Source organism: Elephantulus edwardii, unplaced genomic scaffold (assembly GCF_000299155.1).
Source record: "Elephantulus edwardii isolate Elephantulus edwardi_28Jun2011 unplaced genomic scaffold, EleEdw1.0 scaffold00161, whole genome shotgun sequence".
NCBI classification, from domain to species: domain Eukaryota; kingdom Metazoa; phylum Chordata; class Mammalia; order Macroscelidea; family Macroscelididae; genus Elephantulus; species Elephantulus edwardii.
This window is the reverse complement of record NW_006399911.1, coordinates 826250-838860: the sequence shown is the minus strand read 5'-3', so window position 1 is coordinate 838860 and position 12611 is coordinate 826250. Positions and strand designations below refer to the sequence as shown.

Below are 12611 nucleotides of genomic sequence, written 5' to 3'. Positions count from 1 at the left end.
AGCAGTTTGAAGCCACAAGATGCTCTGCTGGAGAAGGAGGGATAATCTCCTCCTGTACCAGTCAGATCTGATTTGATGGTACATACACACAAAAATAATAAAAATAAAATATTATATATATAGTATAATTATTGATTTTAATGTTATAAAACAAAATGTATGAATGAAAAAGTATTTTGCTTTTGTAAACTTTCACTCAAATCAGTTCAAAAAATATTACTGAAATAGCTTTAAGTTAAAACATACATTTGATTCTTGAAAACTATGTAAAAGGAACATAAAAAAAGAGTAAGATATCACAATAATTTTTCCACACATTGAAATGATAATATTTTGAGTGATGATGTTTTTGTATGTACCATCACGCTGGAACAGGCCTATAGCTGATCCGTCAGTGGGCTTTTGGAGGCAATATATCACATGGGATCAGACTGCCCACCCTTCTCCCATAAAGTTGCTGGTGAATTCAAATCACATACCTGGGTTTGAATCTACCACATTTATATGCTAGGGTTAAATGGCATGCACTAAAATTAATTTCACCTGCTTTTCCCTTTATAAATATGGCTATTCCAAGCCAAATAAATTGTCTCTGAATCATTTTTTACTTGAAGTGACCCTTGAGTGTCAAAGTACAACTGTTGTCTAGGGTTTTCAGCTACTGACTTTTCATCAGTAGATTAGTGGGTAATCAGCAGATTAGAGGTATGACTCTGGGTGGACTTGAACCATCAAACCGGTTAGCAGAGTGCTTAAGAATTTTAATCATGTCAAGTTACAAAGTCAATAGAAAGAAATAGTATTTCTAAAGACTAGCACATTCCTCCTCATGAAGCCCAGCATCGGGACTTGAGGTGAACTAGTCAACTACCAGTGATAAACAGATTGCACAACCCTGCCTACTAAAACTAAAGAGGACCTGAAGGATTTACTCCACAGAGTCAAGGACTATATAGTCTTTAATGTGGATTGAAACTTAACATCAAGAAGGCAAAAGATTCTCACCACTGGGTCATTTGGCACCACCATGATGGATGGAGAAAAACAGACAGTTAACAGTTACAGCTTGCTCGGCTCCACGGTCATCATGCTTGGCACAGCAGTCAAAATCAAAAGAGGAATTGCAATGGGAAAACTGCTGTCAATGATCTCTTCAGAGTACTGAGAAGCAATGTTGTCAGTCTAGACGCTAAGGCACACCTAATCCAGTTTATGGTCTTTCAAATTACTTGACATGTATCATAGAGCTGACAAATGACTTAAGAGTGACAGAAGAACTGATACCTTCAAGACGTGATGCTGGAGAAGAGTAATGAACATACAATGGACCACCAATAAGTCTGTCTTGGAGAGGGTGAAACCAAGTTTCTTCTTGGAGGTTAGGATTTTGAAGCTCTGTCTTTGGAAACGTGCCCTTAGAGGAAGACATAATGCTTGGAAGTGTGGAGTGACAGTGGAGGAGAGAAAACCCCAGATGAGACAGGCTAACACAGGAACTGGGGTAACAGGGCTAGGTGCATCAGAGTCAGACTGTCTCAGGATAGGGCAGGCTTCAGAGCTGTTGTATGTCTGGTTGTTATGAGTAACAGGTGACTCCATGGCATATAACAACATACTAGCAAGTAGTAACCACAATTCAAAATCAACACAACAAAATATAATGTTGTGGTTAGGTATGTTGTTTTTGTACCCACTGAGTTGCAATCGACCCATAGTGGGTTTTCAGAAGCAGTTAATCCCATGGAAGGAGATTGTTCATTCTTCTCTTGTGGAGCAGCTGGTGGCCTTGAACTGTATGGCTTCGGGTTTGCAGTGCAGCTTCTTGCCCCTATGTCACCAGAGCTCTAGAGCTCTCTTTGTTATTTACAGCTGGTATAAAAAGCACAAGGACCATGTGCAGACAGGTATGTCTGACATTTACTGACTTTACTAAGTGTCTCTGTCAACAACATCAATAAAACAATACCACATCCGGTGAGGTCAGACATGTCTCTCACACTCCATAACTTGTTCTACTTATGTTAACACCAATCTTACTGCTTTGTTGGGTCCAAAATCTAGTATGGTAGCTCACAGACCAAAAAGAAACTTCCTGGTGAAGTCAAAAGGTTACAATTCAGATTAGTAGCAACATAGTCCGAACAGCTTCTGAAATGTGCATTTGGGCACTTCAACCTTGAGTCTCAAGGCCAGTGTTACAAAGTTCTCAGTCCTCCTAATTATGCCCTCCCTCCTCCTGTTGTCCAACAAACTTGGCAAAGGCTCTTAGCCTGTGGTTTCTATGATGTAGCAGCTCCAAAGCCCCATCTCATGTCAGGTCTCTGGTTTGGCCATGGTTGCTATGCCATAGGCATAGCTGGAGACAAACTATCTGGTCTTAAAGGGTGTTCTACAGTCTCTTGTTTCTTCTTTTTCTCTGGGGTGGGAAAGGTCTAATTTTCCTGCTGCTGGATTGCGCATTATAATGGCAAGGCTAGCCTTATGGATTGGTGAGACTTGTCAATGTTCTTGTGGAGAGGCTAACGCACCCCATTTACAACTACCACTCATCTACATAGCAAAGCCAAATTATGGCTTAAAAAGTCTTTCTGAACAAAACTCCAAAGGTGGGTTGGCTCCTCACTCAAACACGCTACACACAATAGAAGAAAGCATCATCCTCACAATCTCTACTGTGTTTAAAGTCCTTTCCCTCTCTTGTTGACCCTTTACTTTTCCAGTTCCAGGAATTAATCCCTTTTGCTAACAGATCAAAAGTGTGAGTGATGACGTTTTTCCATCCTTGCTTCTAAGGTGCATTCTGGGCACACTTCCTCCAAGAGAGAACTGTTACTCTTGACAGTGATGGCATACTCAATACTCATCAAAATTCAAAGGCATCAGTTTTTCTTTGGTCTCTATTAATTCTCTAGCTTTCCCATGTATACAGGGCAAATGAAAATACCAAGGTGTGGCTCACACACATCTTAACATTTAAAATGACATTCTTGAACATCAGCACTTTATAGAGGTCCCTGAAAGCAGACTATGCAAAGTGGAATACATCATTTAATTTTAGGTCTGATGCTTTCATGGGTGTTGATTTGGGATTAAAGTACAATAAAATTTTTAAGAATACCAATCTTTTCTCTATTACTCATGATGCCTATTTGTCTAGCTATAAAAATTGTTTGATTTTCAGTGAATTGTAATGCATACTAAAAGCTGTATTTCAGTTTAACGAGTTAAGTACTTCAAATAGTTTACTTTTTCCAAGCAAGTTTGTATCATCTGCATAAAACAAGGCACTGATGAGTCTTCCTCTCATCTTGATGCAACATTCTTGTCCAAATAATCCAGTTTCTCAGATTATATGCTCATATAGATTGAACAGGTATAGTAAAAGGATATAATCCTGATTCAGAGCTTTGTTGTCTTTAAACCATGAAGTATCCCTTTGATCTGGTTGAAAGCTGCTTTTGTAAGTTCAATATAAACATAATTAAGTTTTTTGGAATTTAAAAAAAAATTTAGTTTATTATTTTTGTCTTTATACCATCAAATCAGATCTGGCAGGAGGAGGCTGCCCCTCCTTCTCCAGCAGAGCACCTGGTGGATTCGAACCGCGCCCCTCTGGTTGCTATGCAGCTTCTTGCCACTAGGCCAACAGAGCTCTCCAGTTTTCTGGAATTCTTGTTCTTCTCAATGCTATCTATAACTTATTAGGACCCATAAAATCAAATACTTCTGCAAAGGCAACAAAGAACATGCATTCTCTGTTTTCAACCAAGATCCACCTGGTAATAACAATGATATACTTTGATTTCATGGCCTTTTCTTAATCCACCTGGAATTTCTGATCAAAGTTATATTCATCAATTTCTGCAGTCTTACTTTTTGTCAATCCTTTCAATTGGGCTTGGACTATTTCTTTCAGTCCCTCTCACTGGTTCTTGAGCATATGCTACTTCCTGAAATGTCAACATTGACCTTTTGGTACATGACTAGGTTTCCCTTTCTTTCTTAACTTTTAAATGGCATTTGCTTTCTTCACATGTGTTTTAAGATTACACATGACAAAAAATAGTAATGCTTTGTACAATGAAAACCAAAGAACATTGTTGTTATGTCCTGTCAAGTCGGAACCAACTCACGGCTGGCTCCCCAGTGGGATTTCAAAGGCTGTAAATGATATAAGAGGAGACTACCCATCTCTTACTCAAGAAAATAGAGGGTACTGCTACTCAGTAATAAAATAAATGAATTCTTAACATATGCCAAGGCATGGATGAATTAAAAAATAAATAAAATTATGCTGTTTTAGAAAACAAGACTAAAAAATTAAAAAGTACATTTTGTGTGTTTCTATTTATATACAACTCTGGAAGAAGTAACTAATCTACATTAATAAAAATAAAATAATTAATGGCCTGAACATGAAGGGTGGTAGATGGGAGGAGGAAAGGTAGATAGAATAGAAAAAGGCATGAAGAAACTTGGTCAGGCAGTAAATATCTTCATGATCTTGACCTGCATGATTTTCAAAGGTATATACATAGGTCACAACTTCTCAAACTGTATACTTCAAATATCTGTAGTTTGTTTTATATCAACTAAGGAGCCCTGGTGGTGTAGGTGTAGTTGGTTACACCTGGTGCTGTTGAGCTGCTATGCAAAGGTAGGCAGTTCAAACTGAGCAGCTTCACCACAGAAGAAAGATGAGGGAGACGGCGCCCAGCGGGATATTCAGCTCAGCAGCGGTACAGAACCCCATGAGCTGGAACGGACGTGAAAGCAGAGGGTCTGGTTTTGGATTATATCTATTATACATACTCACAAGCCTGTTAGCATTTCTTTTTACCTCTATTTGCTTAAAAATAAAGAACTAGAATATAAGTTTTCTTACTCCTAGATTATCAGTAAAACAGAAGAAACCATTTGTCTCATGAATTTAAAATGACTAATATAGTTTTAAAATACAGATTGAATAGTAACGTAACAATGAGCAGTGTTTATCAATTTTATATTAAGATTCATCAAAGATGGTTTTAAAATGTTAAATGTTGTCAAAGTATAAACTTTTAACATTTCTCATATCGTCTGTAAAAGATACTACTAAAAAAAATAAAAGATACTACTAAAACAACCCAACTACAATAAAACCATAAAAATGCCAATCTAAATAATATTTATAATATCAAAGAAAGTAACTAGTGGTAGATTTTTTTCAAAATGCAAAAAAAAGGTACATTGGACTTTTGAGAAGAGCTCAAGATGATAAAATTAGGTTTCAGCAATGAACAGTGCAATGTCTAATAAACAAAAAACTTTAAATTTGGACTCCTACTTTTAAAAAAGTAGCATAGGAATGTAAGAAAAGAGAAAACAAGAACATAAAAAAAACCCCAGAAAATAAAGCCTGACTAGAGATTTTTTAAAAGCAAATAATAAATAAAAACAGAAGAAAAATTTTATGCTACTTATGTGACTGTTAAGGCCAAAACAATCTGCTTCCCAGAAGCTTCTCCTATTCATTAATACGTTCAAGATTACAGAAAAGATAAAATTATAGAAAGATTATAGAGATGAAGCCAGACTCACCCCAGGTAATACAACTGCTCCAATTCCGCTTTTTAACTTAGCTCTGCCTCTTCCACCTCGCCCTGACAGTCCTGCACCGCGAGGTCTCCGCTTTCCTGGAAATCCTGACCCACGTCCCTATACAACATAAGTAAAAAATAAAGCAGTTTTTAAAGCCAAAGAGAATGTTCAAATCCAAATTGAGCAATATATAACACTGTATTAAATTTAGAGTACATCCACTCCATGAACCAGAGTAAAACAACAAAAAAAAATAAAATTTGGATAGTTTATGTTCATTTCAGAAAATTATCTGGTCTTTATGCTATTGATAGAATACATATTAAGAGACTAGATTATTTTTTTTTCTTTAAATATATATTCTGTAACTTAAAAATAGGCACATAACTATTATAAGCCAAAGAAAATAAATTTCTTAGTCCAATGAATGAAAAACATTTTAACCTATAAAATGCTTATTATTTTAGAAACAAGTTTTGTTCTGTCAGTGTGAATGCTTTCTATCAGTAGATCTTGGTATTAATTTTCCATATAAGTTGCTGCTGACTCGATGGTAATGAGTTTGAGAATAACAATAATACAATGTAGAAATCTGATGTGCAACATAATTTTCAACAAAGAATATATGAAAAGACTTTTGCTAATTTAATTAACCTCACAGTAATTATAGTTCTATTTATTGTACACTTACTGACCTCACTCTATATAGATACAGGCGCTTTTTACTCTCAACAATTCTGTAACATAGATAGTATTTCATTATTTCCATGTTTTAGTATACTGAGATGGAAAAGGTCAAGTAATTTAAGGTTACAGAGCAAACAAGCTTGGCTCCAGTATCTAGTATTTTTTTTTAAATTATTTTATATTGGTTTATTTACAAAGTTTGCATATCTTTGTGTTTCACACTGGCTCTTTCCAATTTCCCTCACCAAACTGTGCAACCCTATTAATGCACCCCCATCCCTCTGCTCCGACCCGCCCCCACCTCTACAATAATGGTTTTATACAACATTTGTCCTTATGGGACTGAGACAGTCCACTTAGCATAAGGCTCTCCAGTCCCTCCCAAGTTAGGTAGTTGTTGTTGTTTTGTTATGTGCTGTTGAGTCAACTGCGACTCATAGTGACCCTATGTACAACAGTGCTTTATCCTGTGCCAATCTCAAGGTCTCTGACATGCCTACCTGAATTAACCCAGTCACTATGAATCAATCCACCTCACAGAGGGTCTTTCTCTCCTGCACTGTGTCTCCACCCTCCCAAGTATGATGTCCTTCTCCAAGGACTGGTCCCTCCTTGCAACATGTCCAAATTATGTCAGACGAAGCTTCAGAATCTTTGCCTCCAAGGAGTAGCCTGGTTTAACCCTCTCCAGGATGAATCTCTTTGTTTTCTTAACAGTCCATGGCATATTCAATACTCTTCTCCAACACCACAACTCAAAGGCATCAATTCTCCTTCTGTCCTCCCTAGTCACTGTCCAGCTCTCTGACTCACAGCAAGTGATTGCAAAGACCACGGTCTGTAATTTACAAAATAACTGCTCCTGCATGCTGTGTAGGATTCCAAGCTGCGAATGTACCACAATTTCTCAATCCATCCAATTGTAGTTAGAAATACAGGCTATTTCCATGTTCTTGTGCAATCTTAACCACTATCTTCCACTAAATTATCTGAGTTATTTTTTTGCTAGTGAAAAACAGATTTACCCCTGCTATTCAGTTTCTTTACTATCTAGACATATTTATATGAATAGGTATGATCACCTCAATCTGTCAAAGTTTTAGAGGTATATTTATTTTAAAATTAGAGTAAAGGTGACAAGAAGATGGGGGGAACCCACTTATGTCATGTAGATGATAATTACCTCAAATGGAAAGAATCTCCTTGATGTTTAAATAACAAAAATTCTACAGGAAAGCATATTTAATTTGATATTTTAATATATAAATATAAGCACCTCTGTTATTGTTACTTATTCTTAAGATATATTTATTACTACTCAAAGAAGAGGACAAAGGACAAACCCTAAAATGGATATAAATAAATGTATTATGTATATTTAAAATAATTTAAATACAAAGGGCAATTCTTTCTAAATCTGTTTAACTCTTGACAAGTTAAATGAGGTCACCTCTTCAACTGATCTCATTTATCTCATTTTCAGTTGGAAATGTTAAATGTATTTTATAGCAGAATGATTTGAAAGTTAAATTATTTCAAAATAACATACTGCAAGCATAAAAAGAAACACATGGACGAGGATAAATTTTACAATTTCCTGTTTACAAATTACTTCTCCCAGTCTTTTTTCCTAAAGAACTATCCTTTAGATCTGTTGATGGATTCATTAACTTCTTTGAAAGAATAGTGGGTTTCAGTAAAAATTTTATTTAAAAATATGTATAAAAGATTTTTTAAAAATTCAGTCCATGATTACACCAAGATTATAGCAATTGTCAAACAAGTCAACTTACAAACAATGCTTATACTTGGAAAGCAGTTCTTCATGGAGGGGAATAAAGGGACACGACTCTTTAATTCCTTTGTAATCATTCATTAGTCTAAATAGTCTTATTTCAGCAATATATTAAAAAAAATGTGTTCTCTAGCTAATAAAGTATAATAACTTTTGAAATGATTAATTCTTTTTTAAAAAAATTAGTAACATTATAAATTAATCATAGTGTTTCATTTACTTCAAAGGACCAGCAAGGTCACCCACAAATGATGCCGTCAGTGGGTATAATGTATATGTAAGCAGATGCACAGAGGTTCATTCAATGCTGACGTTATTAATACAGAAAATAAAATCTGCAACAATTCAGGTATTACTTCTTTTATAAATAATGAAATTGATGATAGCATGAATGAGCAAGTCTTTAAAAATCTCAGTATATATGGTAACAATTGTCTCCCTTGTAGGAATACTGATGCTTAATATAAGAAGTAATCATTCTAGGAGAGCTCTGGTGGCCTAGTGGCAAGGAGCTGCAACTACAATCCCAGAGGCGCATGGTTCGAATCCACCAGATGCTCTGCCAGGGAAGGAGGGACAATCTCCTCCTGTACCAGTCGGATCTGATTTGACGGTACACGCACACACACACACACACACCAAAAAAAAGAAGTAATCATTATAAAAAAAAAAAAATAAAAATTTAAAAAAACACAACCCACCACAAAAAACCACAAACACCCACCAAATTATAAAAAAGTATTATAAACTTATACTTCAATTCAATCACACAAAATTGCACTTTAATATTTACCTAACCCAGATTTTAAAATAGAAAACTGTTGCTTCTTTATATTAAAATTTTTTAAAACACAGAAAGGTTTTCTTTTCATTTTTTTCATCGTTGCATATTGTCTTCCACCCTTCTTCAGCCCTCCACATAATGCACCTCTCACTGTCAAATATATAGATATATATTAACATTTTTATATTAAAATAAGAAGCTGTGATAGCTGGACTATTCACGTGTAAGAAAAAGATTCAGTTCTTAACTCTGAGTAGGAAAACACAATCAGAAAGAAATGATATGAGATTATTACCACTTTGATGCTCCAAATAGCACTTCCAGGAAGCTGCCTGGGTTTAAAAATTTCTCGACCTTCTGAAATTTCTGGGGACCAGGAAGGTGGGCTCACTGTATTATGGGTACTCCAAGCTCCCTAGGATATGGCAGGTGAGAAAACAGATGTGTAAAATTCAGCAACGTAAAAGCTCAAAGCCAGTAACTAAGGAATTTTAAAATAGAAACAAACACAGACAAGTGGAATTTCAGTACAAATTGTTTTAAAGCAGGGAAAATAAGCTTATCACTTACAGTGACTTGTAGCTATTTTATTACGGTTGAAATATTTGTGAAACATATTACATATTAATGTTCATCAACATGAACTAGCACCAAAAAGCAAAAATAAAAGTCAATCAAATCCTAGTCATTAAAACAAGAAACCCCTCATGGACTATCTTTTTCTAGCAACTCTTATAATACTGTAAAGAAATATATCATCCTAGAGAATGGTCTGTCTATGGTAATAAACAATCAAATAAGTTGGCCAAAGAAAGTCAACTAGAAATACAGGAAATCAACATATAAATGTACACTTTAAGTTATGGGAAGTTTTTAAGTGCAATATCACCATAATCTTGGTGTTTAATTATACTTTTTCACTGGTTGTTAATTATGGGGTTAAGTTTAATTTAGGAGAATGAACATTATTCTGTGATATCCAGAGGACTAATCTGAAAAGAGGGAGAGCTCTGGTGACCTAGTGGTAAGGAGCTGCACTGGCTCCCATGAGATTAACTGCCACTGAAAGCCTGCTGTTGTTAACAGCACATACCACCACCACCAATTTCAAAAGGGGAGCTCTGGTGGCTGAGGGATAAGAAGCTGCACTGCCAATCCAAAGGAATACAGCTAGAATCCATTAGATGTTTCCCATGACAAAGATGTATTTCCCATGCATTTTCTCTGAAAACCCACTGGACGGTTAGCTATTCTTATTAGTTGTTTCCAACTTGACAGTACATGACAACAATAATCTGAAAAGAAGCAGCTCATTCTGGGAAAGGTAGAGGGATCAGAAAGAGGAGACAAGACAAACTGACACAGCAAATGGAAGAATGGGCTACGACAGATCAGAGATAGTGAGGATGGCACGGGACATGGCACCTAATAACAACTGTAATTTGCAAAGTGAAAGGATAGTAAAAGCAAAGGGTGTTGCATTTGCAAAATACAAATACTTGCAAAATATTGGAAAGATATTAAAGTTATAGTAAAGATAAGGCATTTCATTCCTGCAAATAGTCAACAATAACCCGAAGTAATGTGATGTACAGGATAAAGAAAAATATCTGCTGCATAAAAATAACATTTTAAAGAAAACATGTCAAACAATAAAAAACCCTATAATTTACTTATTAAATAACCAAAATTTAAGACAAAATTAACAGTGCTTTCCAGTTCTTTAGAATATTAAACTATTACTATGCTATCAAACACATGAAAATACTGTTAGGGATTAAAATAAACCTTAATATCCTTTGATTAAGGGAAAAGTATTAATAAATAACATTATTTTGGGGAAAACCAAACAACGACAGATTAATTTCACTTTTGATTCATTAGCTCTAAGACCAAACATCTTAAGTTCAACAACCCCACTGATTCCACAGCAAAAAAATTTTTTAACACTTCAAGATTATTCTTCTGTTTCTCCCTGATCCATCAAAACTCAGCTAACTTTACCTAGGCTCCCTGAACAGTTATGTTCAATTTACTGTTAACAGTGACCACTGTAATTAAATTCTTTTGTTGCTTTCCCATTATCAAATCTTTCATGTATACGATATCTCAGTCTTTGGGCAGGGGTAAGCCCTGGTTGCACAGTGAGTGTTAAGGTGCTGACTGACAGAAAGGTGATTGGACTCCAAGGATGCACAGTGAGTGTTAAGGTGCTGACTGACAGAAAGGTGATTGGACTCCAAGGAAAAAGATCAAACAGTTGTTTCCCACGAAGATTTACATTTACAGCCTTAGAAACTCCCTAGAAGGTAACTATGAGTCAGAAGCAACTGGATACCAGCCGGTTTAGATGTGGATAGATGCTATTCTAATATCTGTTTATTCAAACTTGCAACAGTTGACATACAAATATGTCAGATTCTTTTTTTGTTGTCCAATCGATCTGACAGCCCCTCCTTCTCTAGCAGAGCATCTGGTGGATCTGAACCATGCACCTTCTGGATTGAGGTGCAGCTTCTTGCCACGAGGCCAGCAGAGCACCCTTTATGTCAGATTCTTAAATAACAATTTGGCCATGTTTAAACTGCCCTTTTTCAAGCCCCTATAAAAAACGTCTTCCTCCACATGACCTCAAAAGAAACTGGTGTTTCCTAGGTCTGATGTGCATTTTTAAAAATTGTCACCTAAATTGTTAATCTACTATAAAGGCTCTAAATGTCATCCTGAATGCTGTTGATTTCCAGAGTTAACATATCTAGTTTTAACTTCTGCTTAACAAAGTTGGTGTGATTTTCCACCAAGTGAGTGTAAGCTTTCCAGAAACCCAAAAGCCATCTTTAACCTGATCCTACAACCATTATCCCTACCATTGTTCAATCAAAATCATTAATAAATTAAAATTTGTTAACTTCAGGTTTTGTCCCAATTCTACTTCTTTTGCCAGCAGCCCAGCCCTGGTCACCAACTCTTATGGGACCTGCTTCCAAAGTCAATTGGGCTTCATGCTCTTAGATCTGCAACTTCTCAAGCTTTTCTTAAACAACAGCCAAGAGTGAATTTAAAAATATAATTCTACCCAAGAAATTGACTCTTATTTTAAGCCCTTCCATTGTCCCTCAGTGTACTTAAAAAGAAACCTTGACCAGTAGCTCTTTCCAAAAGTATCTTAACGGCCTCTTCTGCCAGTGTGCCCCAATTACTGTCTTCCTTGCTCTTATTAAAACATAACATACTGAAAGTATTTCCCCACTATTTCAACTCTCTAACCAGTTTAAAAATACCTAGCTTCTTAGTATTTTTCTAGTATAGTCCTATTTCCTTAACAAAGTGGTCTTTGCAGAATACACAAAAGAGTTACTATCCCCTTCACTAAATTTTCAGGATCCCCTGACTGTATTAAATCTTCAGGATCTCCTGACTGTATCATAATTTGTGTACATGTATAGTTTTCTGTTGTCGAAACTGAGAAGGACTTCATGGACTTGCTGCGGAGGGTAAAGGACTGCAGCCTTCAGTATGGACTGAGGCTCAATGTCAAGAAGACAAAGATTCTCACCACTGGACCAATTGGTAGCATCAGAATGGATGATGAAGAGACTGAGATTGTTCATAGCTTCAGTTTGCTTGGCTCCACAGCCAACACTCTTGGCACCAGCAGCCAGGAAATCAAAAAACATATTGCGATGGGAAAGTCTGCTGTTAGGGACCTCTCTAAAGTACTCAAGAGCAACGGTGTCTCTCTGGAGACTAAGGTGCACCTGATAC

General features: G+C 36.1%; 1 protein-coding gene across 1 annotated transcript in view; it reads right to left on the bottom strand.

Annotated features, from left to right (window-relative positions):
- The window catches only part of KMT2C (lysine (K)-specific methyltransferase 2C), a 187666-nt gene that overhangs the window by 166686 nt on the left and 8369 nt on the right, over positions 1–12611 (bottom strand). The window contains exons 2-3 of the mRNA XM_006895137.1: positions 9142–9261; positions 5581–5697 (exon numbers count right to left, since the gene is read on the bottom strand). Coding sequence (XP_006895199.1) covers positions 5581–5697; positions 9142–9261 — 237 coding nt within the window. The remainder of the gene's footprint in view (positions 1–5580; positions 5698–9141; positions 9262–12611) is intronic.